We start from the raw sequence: 24,041 nt of genomic DNA, 5'->3' as shown, positions 1-24,041 counted from the left end.
CGAAATTGGTGCGGAATTGCTTTGTTTCGCGATGAGATGAATATATGTACAGTGAGATGGAAAATAGAACAGTTCCCCTACGTGATTAGTGACGATTAGTTGAATGAAGAAATACTTTATTTTCGGAACAGGCCACTCCGGCCTTAGTTTAGTAATAAAATAAAAACCGACGAATTCCAAATGGTTAGTAGAATTTGTAGTCCAAATTATCAATTTTATGTTCTTGCACCAATTTTGTACAACCACCGATTGGATAATTCAATGGTGTTATTTTGATTGGAACTGTTCAGTTTGATGTCTAGAAGTGTCGATCTTTCATACAGCGCAGATGCTGTTTGCATTGCACTGTTGCTCTGCAAACATGTCTCCCATTTTTTTTCACGTTGATAACACGTTCTTTGGGCCAAAAGTGTAGAGGGAATGCTTCCTCTTCCACTACTACGATATCACCAACTTGAATCGATTCCATGAGTTAATACAACATCAGATACATATCCTGAATCCATTGTATTCAAAAATAGTTTGTATATTTTTCGGAAGTTCTCCAGTTATTTCTTAGTGTAACCGCATGATCATCGAAAGGAAAAAGTGGTTTGCTCCACTGGATGACCCAATCAAAAATGTACCTTTTCCGAAGGATGTTGTGGAAATTTCATTTGAGCTAACATTTTCTTTACAAACTTCTCTCAGTCTTCACTCATATGTGGTGACCAGGTAGGATTGAATGACCATAGTACATAACTTGCTACAAACGCCTCTCCTTGCTTCTTCTGGTCAATACTTTGAATGCATGTTTGAGTTCCTTATGATCGTCTTATAAAGTACGTACCTTCATCACTATAAACTCACATACACTCGCCCTGCCATGAAGTTGCTATAATCTAGGAACTGGTGTTAAGATTATACGCTATTTCCACATGAATAGCGGGTACTTGTAAGCACGATAGAATAACGCTTTATCTTTTTTTTCACTAATATTTTTAACAGTTTCTTGTATGCGGCCAAGTTAATCAATGCCGATATGTGAGAATGGTGGGAAATATACTGCTAGTCTGACCCCCGTAAGTCTACCTTTTCAGGTGGTAAAGGTACTGCACTGTGTTTCTTGCATCTTTGACAATCTCTGTGAACAGTATTACAATACAAATCCGTTATCAATGAATGCTGATAATAGGTACAAGCTGCTTCTTTTAGCTAGGAAGTGCTCACTTCTTTTTTTTATCGCAAGGCTGAAAGCTGTAAAATTTCATACTCCTCCACTTAGTATGCCTTCTTTGCACATTGGAAGCATTGCTTTCTGCAGTTTGCAGTTCCTCTTCCGTTGTTATGCCATTCAGTTTTAAGGATCCAATCAGCTTTCTTCGCATGTTAGTTATCAATCGTTGAACAAAAATCATGTATCGTAAAAGTCCCCAACAGCTGGGGAAGCCTTCAAAATCAATTATAGGTTCAGTCAAAAAATGATGAATTAGTTCTTGATCAGCTACGTACGAATCTGATGACTCCTCTGGCCACTCGTCCTTAGACTTCCTGGGAAAGTCGGTTCATTGAACCAGTGCATGGTCGACATGAGATTAGTGGTCTTTCCCATTTTGTTGTCCTATTCTGAGATGCCAGTCGTTTTGTTTTAATATAACACGTACTTAAAATCCAACAGTCCGATCATCCGATGCCAACCATATCTCTAGAAAGCGCATCCTTGTATTCACAATTTGTGACCTTTGAATAAGCCTCTCTTATGCGCGACTTTTTCGTCCGCCTTTTGTTTAAGCACCTTTGTGCTCCCTTCTTAAAAGCGCGACACTGGTGTCCGCTTTATAAATGCGCGACTTTAATACTAGTTTATAAATTGCGCGACCAACATGTCCGCTTCTCAACTGCGCGACCTGCTCTGTCCGCTTCTTGATTGCGCGACCTTTCTGTCCGCTAATAAAATGCGCGACCTTCCGTCCGCTACTCAAATGCGCGATATATTTAACCGCTTTAAACTAGCGCGACACTGCTACCCGCTTCTCATGAGCGCGGTATTCCATATTTTGCATTGCAATTAGGTGGTTCCTTTCTGATACATTTAGGCTACTAATGTAAATCTGGCGAATTTCGCAACTCCTGGTAGGATCGCCATTGTGAGAAACCGAAATAAGTCAGAAAGGAACCACCTAGGCAGATGCCACGTGTCTTACCCGTCTTACCTCTCCGATGGTTGACAGTCGAATATGACATGTTGGCTTGATGCCTGTGCGAGACTGCTATGATGGTTCTAGAGGTGAGTGTCCGACACGCAGTAGTGAGTAGCAAATATTATGCTCGTTCTACACTAGAGCGTAACAGCTCTTTCACACCCACACAGCTGTGATACATCGGAAATCAGAAAAGGGGATCTAGTCTACCCAGTCTCCCCTACAATCAGTATAGATTCCGCAAATAATTAAGTGATCCATCGCATCTTCCTACTATCAGCACTGCAATGAGATATTGTGGGAAAATCAAGTAAAACACGAAAATCAATATATTGCATTAGGTTGGGAAGAGAATCCTGCTGCTAAGATATTTATTCTTTTATTGATTACATTACATCTTTGGCAGTGTGCAAGAAGACGGTGTGTGGCGGCAAAGCATGAACCACGAGCTCGCCCAGCTCTACGGCGAACCTAGTACCCATAAGGTAACTAAAGGCGGAAGGGTACGATGGGCAGGGCATGTTGCATGAATGCCGGACAGCAACCCTGCAAAGATGATGTTCGCTTCCGATCCGACCAGGTGCAAAACGACTTGGCGAGCGTGGAGCGCATTCGAGAATGGACAGATGTGGCCTCGAACCGTGTATTGTGGCGTCAAATTGTTGATTCAGTGTTATCTGTTCAGATGTAAACTAAACAAATGAATGAATTTGCATAAGGATCGATATCGACTTGAAAAAGGTGTGGCATCCAGGTAGGTGGCATCTCACCCGGATTTACCCTACTCGTGAAATTTTAGAATAAGTTTAAAAATATACTTGTATCGAAATATTGGATGAATATAATTTATAATTTATTGCAACATAAGACAGTGTGCAGTGTGCAAGCTTCATATTACTTTTCAGTGAACTTCGTTAAACGGGAAATTCGAAAATGAAGATTAAATTTCAAACTACAAACTACAAACTACAGTTGTTTAGCAACATAATTCAATGGTATTTAATGTCACCAGTTCTGCGTCTTGTCATATAAACGTAATCGATGACTAATTGAGATGAAACCAATATGCATTCAATAGATTTTAATGTTCTAACCCTATTACCGCTTGACATTTCAAAAAGTTCGTCTGACATTTTTGCATTACCCTCATGCATACAATACGCATTCCAAAATGCCTCACACGTCCCCATGGCGTATCATGCACAAACGGATGAAATCGAAAGCGACTGACTGCACACCCCACACTGATCATCGGGTCTCTCGAGAATGTCTGGTTTCATTGGATGTGCGTGATGATCTGTGCACCACACCGGCTGGGTTTCTTGCCACGAGATCCACCTATGATATAATGCACCCGCTGGCTGCGCTGTGATCGGTGGTTGATGAAAGTTGCATCGCCGCGCAATGTGTCTATCGACTTTTTAGCGTCCATCAAGCAGTGATCAGCAATACGAAGAATACGAAGACAACCGACGATGACAGCGAACGTGATGGCCAAGGACGCTGCGGAGAACGACGAGTTAGGTGCTACATGGAACCGGATTTGGGAAGGAAATCTTCACAAAGTAGTATTTTTGCAATCAATGGTTATTTTTGAATAGAACTACCGAATTCTTAAACGGCAGTCAGCATCAGTACTAAACATTGAATCGTTCGAATCGGATGACTGTATTCAAGTTTCTTAGTTGAACTGGTATAGATAACTAATTGCCATTTATATGCCAATATCGTCTGTTGGGCTTGGTATGCATTCGCCACAAAACGATGCATCCGAACAGAGTCTTGCGGTTGATGCGATGCAAGTGATGCCATCATCTAGTATACCAAGGAAACATTACCGACTATTATTTTTTCATCACTTGTCTGCTCGATTGACAAATGGTTGAACGCACTGTGCTGGATGCGACGATATTTTCCGCTACTCATTAATTAAAGATGTTTCTTGTCAACTTTTACTTACACCAATGTGTAACGATAATTGTACTGCATGATAATCGCCAGAAAACAAACCACCAGAATGACAATTATCGCCAAAAAACCACTTGTTAGAAAATATCGTTCCCCAGAAAGTACCAATCCCCAGAAAACCATTGGTTAGGATGTACTATTTTACAGAATTTGTAATTTCCTGTTATTCGTGGTTAACCAACAAAATATTCATATGTTTGAGACATATGTTGAAATTGTTAATGCAGATCTATATGAAAACCGTATTTGTTCTCTGATTGTATTCGATCATAAAATTATAAAATTGTTTAGTGGAATCAGCGAGAAGAGATTTAAGCAATTTAATATTTAAAAAGCAGAAGAAACTGTATAAACCCGCGACCAGTGATCTATTTATGGATCAGTTGCATTTCCGATTATTACTATTACTATGAACTAATACCATTCGCAGTTTGATTTAGAACTAACTCGGTGGTGGCGCTAGTGTCTATTTTAGTCAGAGCTTTCCTAGACTAACTGTTCATGTGACGAATGTCACGCACATGAAAAAAATATGCTATTTTTGATGATAGTCATTATATTTTCACATGATATCTCCAGCAAATTTGTTCAGAAGGATCTATGCATAAGAAAAAAATAATAAATATTGGCATTTATCCGCCACAATATATCGAGCCTTTTAAATTACTAGTTAGGTAGTTCGTGTTTTCTGGATTTCTGGTAATGGTGGGGCACCAACTCATTTTTATTACATATAGACTGTTCAAGAAATTATAAGCACAGTAAAATTAGTCGGCAAATTGAAATGCATGTAATGTTCCCTGAAAATTTCGTTGCATCTTATAGATCATATCCATTTAATAAACGTGATGTAATTTTTCCGAATATTTTGCGTCAAATTTATGAAATATTAAGCTTCTATTTGGGGGCAACAGGGACTATGTCCAAGGGCTTGACGATCCCTCCCAGGCCATCTGCGAGTTGTGGCGCTTGCCTAGGATGTGGTGGAGTTTGACAATGGGCCCTGTTAAACCTCTATAAAAAGCTGCATGAATCCGCAAGTAGGCTCCACCAAAGCGACCGTGTGCCGCTCAAAGCGCACAAGCCCAAGTCCTGGTGTTAGGTGGGACGCTAAACAGCCCTGACACGACGACCCTCCGACGAGACAGGAGGTTTGCGCAGGCCCAATAAGCCGCCTTTAAAAACAACTGTTACGAATGACATAGAAGATAATACGACTCGATACAATCGGCAACGACCTAGGCGACGAATAAAGGATATTGCTCAAAACTCTCGACGGTGATCAACACGCGTCAGAGTCGTCCGCCGCGGTTAAACATTGGGCGGCTACAAGACGGTAGACTAGCCCAAGACTACGCGCAGCAGCTGGAAGTGGCACTCCCAACGGAAGAGCAGCTATGCGCAGCATCTCTTGAAGATGGCTGGAGAGATATTCGATCCGCCATTGGAAGCACCGCAACCGCTGCACTAGGCACGGTGGCTCCGGATCAGAGAAACGACTGGTGACGGCGAATGTGAGCAGTTAGTTGAGGAGAAAAATGCAGCATGGGCGAGATTGCTGCAACACCACACAAGGGCGAACGAGGCACGATACAAACGGGCGCGGAACAGACAAAACTCGATTTTCCGGAGAAAAAAGCGACAGCAGGAAGATCGAGACCGTGAAGAGACGGAGGAACTGTACCGCGCTAATAACGCACGAAAGTTCTATGAGAAGTTGAACCGTTCACGTAAGGGCCACGTGCCACAGCCCGATATGTGTAAGGACATAAACGGGAACCTTCTTACAAACGAGCGTGAGGTGATCCAAAGGTGGCGGCAGCACTACGAAGAGCACCTGAATGGCGATATGGCAGACAACGGTGGCTGTATGGTAATGAACCTAGGAGCACGCGCGCAGGACATACGACTTGCGGCTCCGAATCTCCAGGAAATCCAGGAGGAGATCGTCCGGCTGAAAAACAACAAAGCCCCTGGAGGTGACCAACTACCAGGAGAGCTGTTTAAACACGGTGGTGAGGCACTGGCTAGAGCGCTGCACTGGGTGAAGTTTGGGAGGTTTGGGAGGATGAGGTTCTGCCGCAGGAGTGGATGGAAGGTGTCGTGTGTCCCATCTACAAAAAGGGCGATAAGCTGGATTGTAGCAACTACCGCGCAATCACATTGCTGAACGCCGCCTACAAGGTACTCTCCCAAATTATATGCCGCCGACTAACACCAATTGCAAGAGAGTTCGTGGGGCAGTACCAGGCGGGATTTATGGGTGAACGCTCTTCCACAGACCAGGTGTTCGTCATACGTCAGGTATTGCACAAATGCCGCGAATACAACGTGCCCACATATCATCTATTTATCGACTTCAAAGCCGCATATGATACAATCGATCGGAACCAGCCATGGCAGCTAATGCACGAAAACGGATTCCCGGATAAACTGACACGGTTGATCAAAGCGACGATGGATCGGGTGATGTGCGTAGTTCGAGTTTTAGGGGCATTCTCGAGTCCCTTCGAAACGCGTAGAGGAGGTGATGGTCTCTCGTGTCTGCTATTCAACATCGCTTTGGAGGGAGTAATACGAAGGGCAGGGATTGACACGAGTGGTACGATTTTCACGAAGTCCGTCCAGTTATTTGGTTTCGCCGACGACATTGATATCATGGCACGTAACTTTGAGATGATGGAGGAAGCCTACATCAGACAGAAAAGCGAAGCTAAACGGATTGGACCAGTCATCAACACGTCGAAGACGAAGTACATGATAGGAAGAGGCTCAAGAGAGGTCAATGTAAGCCACCCACCACGAGTTTCTATCGGTGGTGACGAAATCGAGGTGATAGAAGAATTTGTGTACTTGGGCTCACTGGTGACCGCCGATAACGATACCAGCAGAGAAATTCGGAGGCGCATAGTGGCTGGAAATCGTACGTACTTTGGACTCCGATCGAATAGAGTTCGCCGCCGTACCAAACTGACTATCTACAAAACGCTTATAAGACCGGTAGTTCTCTACGGACACGAGACCTGGACGATGCTCGTGGAGGACCAACGCGCACTGGGAGTTTTTGAAAGGAAAGTGTTGCGTACCATCTATGATGGGGTGCAGATGGCGGACGGTACGTGGAGGAGGCGAATGAACCACGAAATGCATCAGCTGTTGGGAGAACCATCCATCGTTCACACCGCGAAAATCGGTAGACTGCGGTGGGCGGGCACGTAGACAGAATGTCGGACAGTAATCCGGTGAAAATGGTTCTCGACAACGATCCGACGGGCACAAGAAGGCGAGGTGCACAGCATGCAAGGTGGATCGATCAGGTGGAGGACGATTTGCGGACCCTCCGCAGACGAAGGCGAAGTGGCGAAGTGCAGCCATGGATCGAGCTGAATGGAGAAGACTTTTATGTGCAGCACAGGCCACTCCGGCCTTAGTCTGATAATAAATAAAGCTTCTATTTTAGGTCCGAAAAAATGATCTGCACAAATTGACCATTTTTAGGGCCCTTTTTTTTAAAATCACCTAGTAAAAATCGTAGAGCTATTAGATCAGTTTAATTTTCATTGGAAGTGTACAGGAATGTTAGTATTGTCGTCAAGAAGTGGCTGCAAATATCTTGCGAAAGATAGAAAACCTCGAAAAAGTGCAAAACTTTACCTAGGTAAAACATAATAAATTGATAACAGCGTGACATAAAAATTAAATTACTTTGGCGTTTGGTTTACATTAGGGTTTATTGAGAATCCTAATCATAAGCCAACATTGATTAAAAAAAATTGATTAAAACGAGGACACGACATTTATTTTACGCAGCACCCTGTGAATTTCAAATACCTCTGATTCTCTTTCTGTTACAATATCTTTAATTTTTAAGCTTGTAATGCTTGGTAAATAAGTATAGTTGTGCAATCTCCTAAAAACCGCGTGAAGGAAAAAATCATAAAACATGACTTATATTCCATAAAATCTGCAAAGCTCGACACTAGAAGAAAGTAGACAAGATAATAAACTATACGTAGCCAAAAACTTGTTCAAAATTTGAAAAAAGTTCGAAATATTAAAAAAAAACAAGTGTGCTTATAACTGGAACAGTCTATAGAGAAGAAGAAGATAATTCTGAGGAAAATTCCTTCGGGATTTAAAAAAAAACTGCCAGTACTCTTTTGGAAAGTATTTCAAGAATTCCTTCGGAAATTTCTCCAACAATTCCTTCGAAACTTCCAGCAAGAATTATTAGCGAATTTCCCAAAAGAACTTCTTTAGAAATTTCCAATATTTTTTAATTTCTCCAAGAATTTCCTTGTACATTTCTTCAAGAACTCTTTCGGAATTTCTTCTATGGATTTCCCCAGAAAATCCTCCAGAAATAACGTGGGAGATATTCCAGAAATGCTTTTGGAAATAAAAAAATTAATTCCAAGCAATTTTGTTTTTATTTCTCGGAAAATCCTTTACAATAATCTAGGAATTTCTTCAGAACATCTTTTAGACATTCCTTTGGAAATTCTTTATGAATTTCTTTAAAATTCCTTTGGACTTTTCCTAGGAAAAATCCTTTCTTTAGTCTTCTTTAGAAATTTCTTTAGCAATTCCTTCGGAAATTTCTTTAGAAATTTGTACGGAAATTGATCAAGAAATTTCTTCAGAATATGTTTTAGAAAATCTTTCAGGTATTAATTCCATGAATAATTAGGAAAATTACGCTAGAAATTCCATTTGACATTCGTCCAAGAATTCCTTCTGAAAATTATCTCGAAGGCCTTTGTAAATTCCTTCGGAAATTTCTTAGAAACTTCCTCCAGGAAATACTTCGGAAATCCTCTTAGTAAAGCCACGCGGATTTTTTCAGAAATTCCTGCAGTAGTTATTCAGGAAATTTTGTTGAGGAAATTTTTCAGGAAATTTATTAAAGAATGAAATGGGAAATATTAAAGGAATTACCGAAACTTTCGGCTAAACGACCCTTTCGGCCAAATGACCCATTCGACCAAATGACTTTCAACCTGATGGTCTGTTCGGCCAAATGGTATATTCGGCCAAACAACTTTCGGCCTAGTGGCATTCGGCCAAATAACTTTCGACCGAATGGGTTTCGGCCAAATGACCCTTTCGGCCAAATGACCCTTTCGGCCAAACGACCCTTTCGGCCAAATGACACTTTCGGCCTAGTGGCATTCGGCCAAATGGTTTTCGGCCGAATGGGTTTCGGCCAAATGACCCTTTCCGCTCCAGAATGCAATGGCCGACCGCGGTCGGTCGCGACCGGGCCAATTTTTAAAAGGGTACAACTAGACTGCATTCCGCGTCGATTGCAACCTGTTGTGTGCAGTGTTGTGTGTATATTTTAATCAACGAAGAAATATTTATTCAGTCACTAGTTCCATAAAACAGTGCGCACAAACTCAGAAGGATGACGATCTACTAAACCCAAACAACAGTCACAATTAATTCAACGATCTGGAATCAACTGCATCATCCCCTAGCTCTTTCGCTTGATTACTCCTCACTTCCCCCTCGGTGCACTAAACCGCAACAAACTGGCCGCTAAATCATCCGCAAACAGGGCTCTTGTGTCTTCCATCACGGGGGCGCCACATTAGACAGAACTGCGTTGCAGGCGGCGAGATGGCATGATGTATGGAAAATTGGCTTGCAGTGGTTACATTTGTGTATTATATTACCTGATGGATGGGAATTGTTTTCATCGTCGCTGCAGCAGCTACTACTGTGCAACTCGGAAAAAGTCTGAGGTCTGTGGCGAGAACGACTCTCTCGTGGCATCGCGTGGCTGCTTTCGACGATCGGAAGCGTGAAGATGGCGACCCGGGGCGCGGATAGTTGTCTCGGTTCGTGGTGGCACTTCTCCCGGTTACATGGTGGCAAGATGAGGCAAGGGGTTGCCACCTGAGATGCGCATCCGAATGTCTATAAATACAGTAGGTAAAGTTCTATTCTCACAGTAGATTTCACTATCATCTAGTATTGGGACGAGTGCTGCCCTGAGGTGTTGTATCCGGCGATAAGTAGTGGAGCTTGCTGGTGGATTTGGAGGAACAGTATTAGGACAAAATGAAAATTGTAAGTAGCGTTCAGAATTAAACCAAATTCTGAAGTGGAAAAACTTCGATTTCCATAACAAGTTCAACGAGGATGTGTGAAGCATCAGTGTCATTAGAAGTGTGGAAAATTATGCAGTATTAGTTCATTGATAAGGCGGATGGAAGGGGTTAGGTCAGTTGACAGAACGGATATTTGGCGCAACTTTGAACAGCGCTTAAAGTGAATATCGTTCGACATAACGGACGTCCGGCATCTTATTTTGCTCAACAAAATATATTATTCAGAAGCAGGCATTTGCACGGTGGATGAAACTATTTATTTGAAAACAAACATCTATCCGAAATTATGCAGAAAAAATGTGTTCCTTTCATAGAAAACACGCAGTTACCTATTATCGTTCTGTTTCGTACAACACATGTTTGGCATTTAAATTCTTCTTCTTCTTCTTAATGGCATTACATCCCCCACTGGGACATTGCCGCCTCGCAGCTTAGTGTTCATTCAGCACTTCCACAGTTATTAACCGCGAGATTTCTAAGCCAAGTTACATTTTTGCACTCGTATATCATGAGGCTAACACGATGATACTTTCATGCCCAGGAAAGTCTAGACAATTTCCAAACCGAAAACTGCCTGGAACGTCACCGGGAATCGAACCCAGCCACCCTCAGCATGATCTTGCTTTATAGCCGCGCATCTTACCGCTAGGCCAAGGAGGGCCCATTTAAATTACATGCATCCAAATATGGGTCATTCCATACCAAGTGACCGAACCACTTGTAATCGACTTTCACCGATTTTAATCAAATTTCGTGGATTTGTTTATCTATCGATTATATGTAAAAATCCAAATTTATTTGATGATTGGACAACCCCTCGGCAAATGGGAGCACCCCCGTTTTTGACTATTTGTAAAACCATATTTTTGAACAACTCATATCTCGGACAGTTTTAAGCTACAAATAACTTCTTTTATGCATTTTGAAGAGAATTCTTCAAACTTTTTGAGAAAAAGATCGATTTTGAGTAGAAGTGTTGCCAACTCTGTTGTTTTTTCGGTTTAAGTATATAATCGTATTTTTCTGCCAATGAGTATATTTTTATTTAAAAATAACACCAGCATCGTGTTCTCCAGAAAATTTTTGTTTAAGAAACACTCGAAACCCCAAGGTACTATGAGCCGTTCTCGAGTTATGGAGTTCTGAATATTATATGATTCATATGGAACTTATCAATCACATAAGATTTTGTTATGCATACTGAACCTTTACCTTTTATGGAATTGCCAAGAATTCGAAGATATTGTTTTCTTCAAATAAATTGTAAAACATGTAACTTGAGCCTATGAATAGAAAATAATGTACTTGGCAACGTAGTCACTTTGGAAGGAATAGCTTTTCTGTATTGTTGCAGAGCGTACTATTAAACTATTACTCACATAGATACTATATTATTTCACCTGCTATGGGAAGATTTTTTAAATTTTATAGAACATTTATTAATTTCAGCTCTCGGCTCTTATGCCGTTGAGCATTACGAGCCGAAATCTTTATACTATTTTATTCTTACAAAATAACGTTAGATTAAGTGAAACGAAAGACTCGTGTTTCAATCTGGATTAGGGAATACAGTATCACAGTAGCGAATAATACTAAATTTATGACGATGATGAAAACATTAATGAAGTTCTTGTTTCCTTACTGTTACGGGACATAGAAATAAAACAAGAATTTCATCACCGTTAAACAAACATTTTCTTAAAAACAACAAAGGAAAAACATACGAGAGGCAATTACGACAAAAGAAACGATATGGTTATCTAAACCCAGATTAATCCACCTAGCGTTGGTGGTGCCTTTCTCGCATTTAGTTAAGACACCAACCTTATATGGGGTTTATATGGTCCGATGTACCATTTTCTTCATAACTTTTGAACGCAATGACCGATCGTTATAAAATTTAATAGTGATCTACAAGGCTTTGTCCCCTGTCGAATGAAACTTGTTGCGAGAAAATCGGTTAAGGATTACTATACGAAAAAGTTGTCTAATGTTTTTTATAGCTTTTGTGCACACACATACACACACACATTCACACACACATACACACACATACACACGGACAGACAGACATGTGCTCAGCTCGTCGAGCTGAGTCGATTGGTATATAATACTATGGGTCTCAGAGGCTTCTATAAAAAGTTCGTTTTCGGAGTGAAATGATAGCCTTTCGGTACAACTTAGTTGTACGAGAAAGGCAAAAAACCCTGATTAATTTACCTAGCGGTAATGGTGCCTTTCTCGTGCATTATAGAAATAGTATTTTGACCATAACTTTCGAGCCCATAATCCCAACCAGTAAAATTTTAATAGGAAACAATGGGCCAGGATTTCCTGTAAAATGCAACATGGTGCGAACAAATCGGTTAAGGGCAAACCCCTAAATAGTGGATGAGACTTTTTTACTCACACACACATACATACACATACACACACAGACATCACCTCAATTCGTTGAGCTGAGTCGATTGGTATACAACACTATGGGTGTCCCGCCTTCTATAAAAAGATTGTTTTTGGAGCGAACATAAAGCATTTCGGTACACTTAGTGTACGAGAAAGGTAAAAATAAATTAGCTCATAAGGAAGTAGACTTTCACTATGTTATTGTGGAAAAATAATGTATGAAAAGGCAAATCATTATGTAAATGGTATTTGTACGTACAGAAGGAGAGGGTTAGTGATTTGTGACAGGTGGGAGGTAAGAGGGTTGAAAATGGCGAAAAACGTTGGATGCAATTTTTAAACGTATTTTGTAGCTATATAAAAGGGAGAAGACCTTAATGTCAATACTAGTCCACTAGAGCAGAATTATCCACGAAAAGTTTTTATCTTACTACTACTTTATCAAACCCACAACTGAGTGTTATTTCAAAATTTTTAATCTTTTAGTGCTGAGGAACAAATTGTAGTTATTCAGATCAATTTTTAATGGAAAATTCCTGAAAGAGAAATGGTTTTTCCGTCTAACAAGGACAGTGGGATCAAAGCCCATCGAAGCGGCGTAATCGAGACATAGTAAGGACAGTTGACCAGATAGTGCTGGCAGAAACATTGATTTCTTGCATATGATTTCAACAAGCAATCTTCAAAGCGTTCTAATATTTCCAGCCATGCTTATTCTTCAGCAAACTCTTTCAGCATCTCTCAGTATTGAGTCAGATGATTGAATTAACGATAAAATAAAGCCGCTAGGAGCAAAAATGCAAAAAATATATTTTTCCATACCAATCTCCATATAAATTTCAAACGCGATGCTGTAAGTGGGGAAGCAACCAATCGAGCTGTGAATGTGTGTTATGTATGTATCAATGCGTATATGTGTGTATGTTCGGAAATCAGTAAAAAAAACTACAATGTTCACAGTGAAAAAAGGACTTTTCATTTTTAAAATCCTGTATCTCAAAATCGGAACATAGTACCTTGGGGTTTTAAGCGTTTCCAATGTAAAAATGGTCAAAGAACACGTTGGTGAGGTTATTTCCTGAATAAAAATATACTCATTGGGTAAAAAATGCATTTTTCACACGAAAACTTAAAAATTGCTCATTTGGCAACACTGCACATCAACAAATTATTTTTTTATAAATTCCTTGGAAAATCTTCTTTCGAATGGTTACCTTAGATTCATTATAGTCCTCACAGTTCCAGAGATATGTACAAAACAATATGATGAGTTTCAAACATTTGTCCGAAAAGGGGGATGGTCTAATTAATCGTGGGGAGGTCCAATCACCACGAAATTTTGGTTTTTGGGGTATAACCCATACATAAACAATTGGTCAAAATTTCATTCAATTCTAAGAAAGTCGATTGCACGTTTGCATTTTTTCTCGGTCACTTCATATGGAATGACCCATATATAAACAGATTTTTTTTCCATTGGTAAGCAAATGAGTTGAACTTTCAAATAAGTACATGATAATACTATTTCAATGGTGACAACTATCAAAGCTGAATGATTTCATTAGTCAAACTTTGTCGCAAATACCGAACACGCTGTGCAAATTGTGTTCGGTGTTCAGGATTTAAGTTGAAATGTTATTTTTTGCCAAAAGGCAATGGTGAATGCACGTGAATGTGTTATCTTCTTAAAATAAGATGCATCTGCTATTGCAATGCATCTCATCAAGGGGGGATGTGATCGTTTTTTTTTTAAAGTAAGTGTTTTCCCAGGATAAGGTGAGAGTTTCTATGTGTCGTTAACAGAGTTAGAAATAATTGATTTTATTTTGTGAAGTCCATCGCTCTTTGTTGTCAGCTCACTTCCAGGCACATTCACAGTGGGCTGTCTAAGCTGTCAATATTCGATTAGATATTGTTCAGCACAAAATATAGGCCTAAAATTAGCCAATGGTGGACATGATCCTATTTTCAGAAGTGGACGTTTATCCGGAATAGGTCTTTTCCAAAAAAGTATGTGTGTCATGGATGAATCATGAAAGGCCGGAACATATTAGAATTCCTTCTTTTGTCACGTTGGTCCTTGGATAACAAAGGGGGTGGTAAATTTAAAATAAATGGTTTATTTGATAAAATCCTAAAACTCATCAGTTTTCTTTAAAAAAACTGAGAAAGCCACATAAAAGTGATTAAAAAAACTGTTCCGGCCTAATAACCTTTTTTTAAGTTAAGTAGGCGAGTTTGGCCAGAATTAGGCAATAGGGCACTGCACGGAAAAATCTCTTTCTCTTTCGTTCTTCATAAATTTTGACATTTACTGGCCTTGTTGTTTTCTAATTTCTTTGAAGCGAGAAAGAGACAAAGCAGCCCGTGTAGTGCCCTATTGTAGGTTAAATTCCTTCCATTACACATAAGGCAATGATAGATGTCTCGCGCTTAGGATCATGAGGCCGTAACTATATTGATCGATTTCTCTTAGCCGATTTTTTCTTTCATTAAAAACTCAACAAAATTCTAAGTTACAACAATGATTGTTGTTTCTGGTGCAAGCTGCAATTATCCTTTATCATCAAAAACCATCTAATCTAAGGTAACCTGTTGAAAATCGCTGCATTCATTAGAAAAAACATCGATGAAGAGAAATCGATCAATGCAGTTACGCTACTATGATCCTATGCGCGAGATGTGATTCCTTTTCGCCTTTCTCGTATACTAAATATACGTTATTGCATTTCTCGAGTACTAAGTATACGTTAAGGCTACATTTTCGCTTCGAAAACAAACTTTTTTTTATAGAAGACCCGTTAAACGACGTCAAAATCGAACCTCAAAAGAGGTGCCTCTATGTCGATATATTCAAAATAGTAGTCCATTTCTGAGCAAAAACAGGAAATGACATTTGATTTTTTGTCGTTTTTCATAGCAACGAACTTTTTTTGCAATTTAGTACCCAATTTAATGCATCTTCCATTTCCGTTTTCTGCTTATCTCGATGAGCTCTTGATTATTTTAACAGACACTTCGAATGAACTTTATGCAAACTTCACTGAATTCCGAAGTTTTTATTCGTGACTAGCAGACCCGACGAACTTTGTTTCGCCTAAAATTGATTTATCCTCTGATTAGTTCTCGAGTTATGCAAAAATGTATGCTTCATTTGCTTTTCAGAAGGAGGAGGGGTTTCGAACCACCACAGAAACATATCTTTCCTTCCAAAACCTTCATATGCCAGATTTGGTTCCATTTACTTGATTAATTCTCGAGTTATGAAGAAATTGGTGTTTCATTTGTATGGGAGCCCCCCTTTCCAAAGAGGGGAGGGGTCTCAAACCACCTTAAGAACCTTCCCCGGCCCCGAAAACCTCTGCATACAAATTTTCACGTCGATCGGTTCAGTAGTTTCCGAGTCTATAAGGTTCAGACAGACAGAAATTCATTTTTATGTATATAAATTCCTTGTTACTTAAATGGTGCAATTCCTGTACTATGAGAAGCCAAAACGTTAAACAATAAACGATACTAAGCCAAACATGAAGATTCTCATTTAAGTAACTCAGTAAGTAAAACAAAAAGATATACATTTTTCAAAAAGATATAAAATAATAAGAAAGAACTAAGCTAGAAATACAAAGTATGAAAGGGCCGAGCCTGGAATTGAAACCAAAACCTCATGCTTATAACGCAGAAGCGATAGCCATTAGACCACCGAGCTCGTCCCTATTAAAATCTGTGTGGTACTAGGCTATCATTTCACTTCGAAACGAACGAAAACGAAGGAGGCAGGACTACATCCCCGACCCGCTAAACCGTTTCCATTGCCCATCGTCCCTTCGGTACAACCAGAAAGTAATGCTTCAAAGGGAGGCCAGTGCACAACGCACCCTCGAGGTTAGCTGCGTGTCCTTGCAGCATCAAACATCGTCACTCAATTTTTTAGAAGAACACCATGGTATCCTGCCAGCGCATTGCCGGCTTTCCAGGTGGCCTCACCACGCCCTATGTCCTCGGAAGGTGGGAAGGGTCGACTTCGCGCCTGCTTCCCTCTGCACGGCTGGTATCAAGAATGATGATGCCGCGTGCATCCCAAATTTACCTCTCTGCGATAGGGCCTATTCGCCAACACAGGGAGGGACTTGCCGACGAGGTGCCTACGCCTGCTCCAGCCTTGACGAGGACCCCTTTCCGTCCTCGGGCTCGGAACCCGCCCGGTTGACCGACGCCGCGAAAGCGACGATACCATATTGTTCTTCGCGCGGCCACTTATTCGATAAAAGGATCGAGTCCGACCACAGGGCACCGGTATGACCCATGAAGCCTACTCCGAACCCTTGGACCACCTCTTATTTGCGCCTGAACTAGCCATCCTTGAACCCACGCGCCACTTTCTGTGTAGCTCCGAAACGATTTGGGCGATAGCCGATAAAACGGCATTCCAGCCAACTTCATCTTTACACATCCTCCGAACTAGGTTGTCCGGGGTAGTGTCCAGACCACATGTGGCAAGCATGTGGTCTCGCATTACGCGAAACGTGAGCACACGAACAACACGTGTACCGCCGTTTCCTCTATAAACCTGCGCACCAAACACTCGGGCAAGGCCGAGCAAGCCAGCTGCATTACCTGCACTGTGATTTTGCAGCACGCTTAAACGCCGGGCACTTCAAATCCCACATGGGGTGCTTGCTGTTCACAGCTTTGCTGGAACAAATCAAACAATTGGGAAGGTTCGTGCAGCATTGTGCCTCATGTCCCTCCAATTCGCAGCGTCGGCAGAGATTGCTTCTGTCAGGGCCTTTGCAGTCCCATTGCTTGTGCCCCGGTTCCAGACACTTGAAGCAAAATTCGGGTTGCTCGTATATGCCCACAGGGCACACCGACCATCCCACCTTGACGCTCCCTAACTTGACTACCTTGGAGGCGTCCGCTACAGATAGCCGAACCAATGCTACCTGCGTCCCTGTAGGACCTTTCCGTAGCCGAACGGCTGCGGTGAGCGTCTCCACTTCAAACTGTCACCGCAGTGCCGTGACGAGCTCTTTGACTTCGGTGATCTCGTCCAGGTCTTTAACTCTTAGATTCACCTCCGTCGTGAGTGCCTTCACCTTGACCGCCTCGCGTAGGACTTCCTCCGCCAACTTCTTGTAGGCGGCGCCCTTTTGCGAGACGCCCCGCTTCAGCTCGAGGATCATCTCGCCCATCCGGGTACGTCTTATTCGACGTACGTCGGCGCCGAGTTCATCGAGCTTGACGTCACTCCTCATCGCCTTCAAGTCGTCCGAGTACTTAGCCTCGTCCGTTTTGATGACTAGGGCATCGCTCCTGGAGCAATTGGCGCCTACCCTAGACTTCTTGTTACCCTCATTGGCCTGGGCCTTCTTTTCGGCCCTTGACGTCTTCGGTTTCCTCTTGTTCTTGACCAGGGTCCAGGAGGCAACATCCCCCTCTAGTTCCCTGGTCTGGTGCAGCTGAGAGCTCTCAGATTGCCGTAACTCCTTACCACCGTCTTTCCTGGGTGGACGGACCTTTCCAGGTCCTTCCTCCCCCGGTTTTGCGGATACCTGTCCGGGGTTCAGCTTCCCAGCCCCACTACCCTTGTTCGGGGTAGTAACCCTCCGCGTTCTGGAGCGGCCCCCAGGGAGCTCATCCCCTGGAGACTGTCTCCCCTGTTTTTGTGTCTGTTCCGTTGGAGCAGTCACCCCCGACGTACCCGCAAATACTTGAGCCTCAGTCTGGGTAGACTTTGGCAACACCGTCTTCGCTATCACGCCCTCGGTCGATTCGACCTTGCCCGAGTCCGCGAATCCTTGGGCCTCAGTCTGGGTAGACCTCGACTTCACGGATTTCACGGGTTTACACTTGGCCGTCCCGACCGCCCTCTCCAGCTGCGTCCAGCATCGACTTTCGAAGTTTCAGCAGCTCCTCTTGAGTTCCTTACTGATATTATGCTTCGATGACGCAAAGTCGACGATGGCGTCCAGCTGTTCCGTCGCCACCTCGAAGGCCGAAAGCCCATCGTGTTTGCGGTTCATCGCCTTCACAAACTATGAGAGATGGTTAAGTGACCCACGCTGGCGCTGCGCACCGAGCTGCCGACTATTGCCTCTGGCCTCCTAGGCGGAGACCTGATCAACCCACCTCTTGCGAAGGGGTTGTCGCCTACACTACTACCACTAATTGAAGAATTGACTTGGTTTTCTATTTTGGTCCCACGAGTTGCTCGGGAAAAGAGGTCCACCACGCCAGAGCCCAGCATGACGCGGTAAGGACAATTACTGTGGAGGGTGCCCAGGTACCCCACAGGCTCCGTTAAAGGCCTAGCTCATTATTTCACCTCCATGCCATGCATCCCCTCGGCACGGGTCGCTTAACGCCTTGGGATTAGGGGTTAGGGACGATGGTCCCGTTGGTCGCTCCCACTCACTCTAGCTGATGTCAGAAGGACAACCTAGGCTGCACTACCAGCTAAGTACGAAACCCTTAGCTGGCGGTCAATTGTCATCGGAAGACCCGTGGAAGCGTGAGATTGGAACTTGTGAGGACCAGAGCTGTGTAGGTCGCTCCTTCCCAGATGTCCACTCACCATTTCGCAGCCCTATGTGTGTATGTGTGTGTGTATGTGTGTGCAAAAAAGCTATAAAAAACATTAGACAACTTTTCATATAGTAATCATTAACCGAATTTCTTGCAACAAGTTTCATTCGATAAAGGGCAAAGCCTTGTTGATCACTTTTGAATTTTATAATGATCGGTCGGCGTTTAAAAGCTATGAAGAAAATGGTACATCAGACCATATAAACCACATACATATAAGGTTGGCGTCTTAACTAAATGCGAGAAAGGCACCACCAATGCTAGGTGGATTAACCTGGGTTTTTTTTTATTGGTTTTGTCTACACGATATTGCTATAAAAGGGAAATAAAAGCTTCATGTTGTTAAAATAGTAACATTTTCCTAAGTAAAGATCTAAATTCAAGAGTTCTGATGGACCGTACCGTATAAATAAGAGGTCAATCAATCAATCAGTCAATCAAATTCTGCATAAAAATCTTAAAATACGTGATAACTGATGTATTCGAAGCAACGTGATTATCATTACTCATGTTCATGTACTCATTTTTATTGAAAAGTTGAAACAAATAATAGAAGAAGGCTTTGAAACACTTTTCATTTGAATTTAGGATATCTCAACTACAACTGCTGTATTAACAATTTCTGAGCTACAATGTGACGTTTTTGTGTCCATGGTAGCGCAAACTTCCACATGTTGGTAGTAACTTTTGGCGCCCAACGTGGGGCCCGATTGTTATTACCAACGACATTGATGCGCGGCTACAAAGCAAGACCATGCTGAGGGTGGCTGGGTTCAATCCCCGGTGCCGGTCTAAGCAATTTTTGGATTGAAAATTGTCACGATTTTCCTGGGCATAAAAGTATCATCGTGTTGGCCTCATGATTTTGGCATAAAAGTATCATCGTGTTAGCCTTATGATATATGAATGCAAAAATGGTACTATGGCTTAGAAAGCACGCAGTTAATATAACTGTGGAAGTGCTGAATGAACACTAAGCTGCGAGGCGGCAATGTCCCAGTGGGGAATGTAATGCAAATCATTATCAAGTATTAAAAATGAAGTGCTTTTTCAATATTTCAATATTACTCCTGGACAAACCAAAGTAAAAGCGCATGCGGCGGTCAGTTCCATTCACCGCTGAGCCTCCTCCGTTGTCATGAATGCTGGTAAGAGTATCCGGAGATTCGTCTGCTATGGTCGCCATTAACTCACATTAACTATCAAGCTCGGTCTCGATCCTATTCCAAAGCGGAAAATCGTCCGCGTTCTTGGTGTGGATGTTGACTATTGGTTCACCTTTTTACCGCATTTTCGGGTCGTTAAAGTGGCATGCAATTCTCGAAACAATTAAATGACGACATTGGTAAAAAAAAGTGCCGTGCAAACAACAGACACACCAGGTTTAGCATCTCGTTAATAAAGAATGAAAAAAAGGTTAAGTGTAAGCCAAGCGACGCTCAACAGTCATTTACTCTATGGGCTGGAGCTAACTTGCACCTCACAGATAGACCTCACCCGCGTTCTATCGCCCGCTCGTTTTCAATAACTACGTCCAGTTAGCCTCTGATCTTTTCCTTTCCACTCGTGCAGCAGCAGCTTGCGTCGACGCTGACATTACCCCTTTTCGGCACAGGTCCTCACAGCCATCTGCTGCCAAGCTGCTTCTTTTGCCGCTATGATCTAAGGAGAGCACATGATCCCCCTCCTCGATGAGGTGGACCGGATTCTGAGTATCGTGGCTGGTACCGGTCTCCCCCCAGTGGCGCGGGTCCACTAGCACGGAGCGAAAAGCTGGCGATGATATTGGAAAGCACGGCACTTGCAACCTAGACCTCAATTTTTCAGTAGCAAGCTAATACACCACCGAAGAACAGCGCACAAAAAAATATATTTTTGTGGAACTTTCGGAGATGATAGTTTAAAAAGTTTATTTTTAACTACAATCATTTTTGAAGCAGTAATTTTAGATAAAAACAACTGACGAAGCCCTTGGTTGGCCCAGCCTTTCTCTTAACGTCGTTATACTTTGCTAGTGGCGGGATCCTAGATAAGCCAGCGAAGGAAATTCTTCTGATTCCCTTCCATCCGGTGTTGATCTCAATATTTAAAAATTAGGACATTTATTTCGTAGCATAAAACAAATCTAATATAGCATTTCCATGCGATTTTATGATAAAAACATTTCGCAAGAAAACATTAAAAACGGGCTTGGTAGTCATATGGCTACTGCTTCTGCCTCATACGCAGGAGGTCGTGGGTTCAATCCCAGGTATGTTCCTTTCTCCTACTTTGTATCTTTCTCTATATTTCTCATGTTCTAGCAATCGCTAGAACTGGAAATGGACTTCCATACCGTTTCCATGTCTATTGCTATACCTTCAACTTGACTATTCTAGCAGTAGCTGCTAGAATTGGATATGAGCTTAAAAAGCTCGTTTCCTACATCCAATTAGAAATTCCATCAGCTGCTTTCTTCTATCTATAACATTGGCAGCTCGTTAACCAAGACGAACCTCTGCTTCTCGAACCTAGCCCAAAAATTCCAATAAATTCCGTATGATCTCGTGACAAGTGCAGAGGTATATTCGGCTTGCAGTGGGCGAGTGATTACATCATCATTTCCTCCCCTTCCCCTACATTGACTTGCATTCTGACGTGGCAGGCGCCAGTATGACCTAACAAATGAGATCACCAGTACTTGTACATTGAAGATGAGTGCAAACATCTGTTGGTTCTCTGGGCAAGAACAGCACTGGTCATAATGGATTAGCAACTACGGGCAGTCAATCAAGCTCAAGCTCAAACAAAATATTTTGCAAGAAAAAAATAAAGAAAATGCCCGAATGCTGCCCTGATTCAAATCTCATCAATGAGTGACGTTCAAATGCCTCGGATCTAAAATTTTCTATGGTTTCCAGTAGGAAATATCAAGATAATAAAATATTTCAAATTGCTACGAAATTATTGATATGATTTGAATCAAAACGTCCAAAACGACCATTTGAAAACAAGTGTTCGTAATAATAATCGAAAAGTGTCAAAATGCTTTTAGTATATAGTGGGTATTTACTATTGCGTTACACTATAAAGTTACAATGAAATGGTAGAATTTAATGAAATTGTAAACTCGTCCTGTTCAAACAAGTGAAGATAATTTACTGAAAATCTATAAAATTGATTTCTTGTTGTACAATTGTTACCGCTTTTCATTAATTCCATTTAATTATATTTGAACATGTTTGAACGAGAAAAAATGACACCTTTGGTTGATAATCCAATGAAGAATGCACGGAGTGGTTAACAAATGTAGAGGAAAACCTGTGTTGTTGAATACATTGAACTTTTGTTTCTCCCCTTCTAGGAAGTATTACTGATAACGACATGTTTGGCTCTTGCGGTAGCAGCACCCCAACGGACGGAAGCCGAGGCCGAAATCGTCTCCCAAGATAGCAACATTGATCCAGATGGTTCTTATCAGTATAGGTAAGACAAATTAACGGATGCTAACAGAGTGCTAATTATATTCACCTTTCATCATAAATTGAAGAAGTCACGAGTTGGGGTCAATACATCTCTTCAAAAGTATGCAAATCAGTATCAAGCTTCGTGTTTCAGTACCTCCCCACTTCCAGTATTTAACACTTTGTAAATTTTCAACACATTTGTGTATGGTATAGCTATACCATAATTGTTACCGTTTTTTTATAATTTCACACTTGGTAAATACTACTTACATGACTTCTCTTATCACACAGCAAACAATTACACTATCTGACTTATTCATCTCATCACGGGAACCTTCTCAACTATCTATTGTCTTAGAATTGAACCATGCCAGAAGCTGTTTACTGAGAAAAATAATTATTCACACTTAACCGGCTTAACAAATTGAAGTAATTAGTTACCAGGTGCCCACTGACCCCGTTTCAACATGCTTGCATTCCAGTTACGAGACGGCCAACGGCATTCGCGGACAAGAGCAGGGAACGCTCAAACGTGCCAACAGCCCAGACACCAGCGACGTCATCGTAGCCCAGGGTTCGATCACCTACACAGCCCCGGATGGACAGGTCATCTCGCTGAGCTACGCCGCCGACGACGAGAATGGATTCCAACCACAGGGTGACCATTTGCCCACCCCGCCACCGATTCCACCGCAGATTCAAAAGGCACTTGATTACCTGGCCAGTCTTCCACCCGCAACACGACGGCGGTGAAGCGTTTAACTTGACTACGCGACGGTCTGATGGATTACATGTACTAAGTGCCGATGGAGTGCATTAAAGGAGTGCGGCACGCGACCAATACTCAATTTGATAAGCATATGATTTTGTTTTTATGTTTTGTTTTCATTCCGCATCAATCAGAGTCGGAATGGTGACTGTCTCACCAAAGTTCCGATAGTTTATGTTTTGTTAATTCGAGCTTAAGGCAAACCGTTCGAGCATAAACGAACCAAGATAAAAATAAGAATTTCGTGTTCAAGTGATTTTATCATCCATCGAATGTGTTGATTACTCGAAGAAAGGGTATTTACTATTATTATATCACTGTTCAAAGGCGTTAATAAAATCGCATGTTGAAAATACAAATGATGTTTTATATTTATATTTTACAATTGAATTTCTGCGTAATCCAATAAAGCGTGCTGTATCATTGAAAAGAAATTGATTCAACCCAGGAAATTTAATTGTTCATCGGGTGATAGATGGAATACGAATTTATTTATTTATTTATTTAGTCAAACATTATGTGGACTATATTGAAAAACTTATAACTATATAACTTATAACTATATTAG

The 24,041-nt window shown here is 41.8% G+C and overlaps 1 protein-coding gene across 1 annotated transcript; it reads left to right on the top strand.

The window, feature by feature from the left end:
- Nucleotides 1-10,079: 10,079 nt before the first annotated feature.
- LOC134212983 (endocuticle structural glycoprotein ABD-4-like) lies at nucleotides 10,080-23,832 on the top strand. The gene is made up of 3 exons (XM_062691399.1): nucleotides 10,080-10,223; nucleotides 22,602-22,723; nucleotides 23,187-23,832. The coding sequence occupies exons 1-3, from the start codon at nucleotides 10,215-10,217 to the stop codon at nucleotides 23,455-23,457; spliced, it is 402 nt and encodes a 133-aa protein (XP_062547383.1). The 5' UTR covers nucleotides 10,080-10,214; the 3' UTR covers nucleotides 23,458-23,832.
- The last annotated feature ends 209 nt before the right edge of the window (nucleotides 23,833-24,041 follow it).

Source organism: Armigeres subalbatus, chromosome 2, assembly GCF_024139115.2.
Source record: "Armigeres subalbatus isolate Guangzhou_Male chromosome 2, GZ_Asu_2, whole genome shotgun sequence".
Lineage (NCBI taxonomy): Eukaryota > Metazoa > Arthropoda > Insecta > Diptera > Culicidae > Armigeres > Armigeres subalbatus.
Note: the sequence above shows the minus strand (reverse complement) of the source record. Positions and strands in the feature narration are given on the sequence as shown.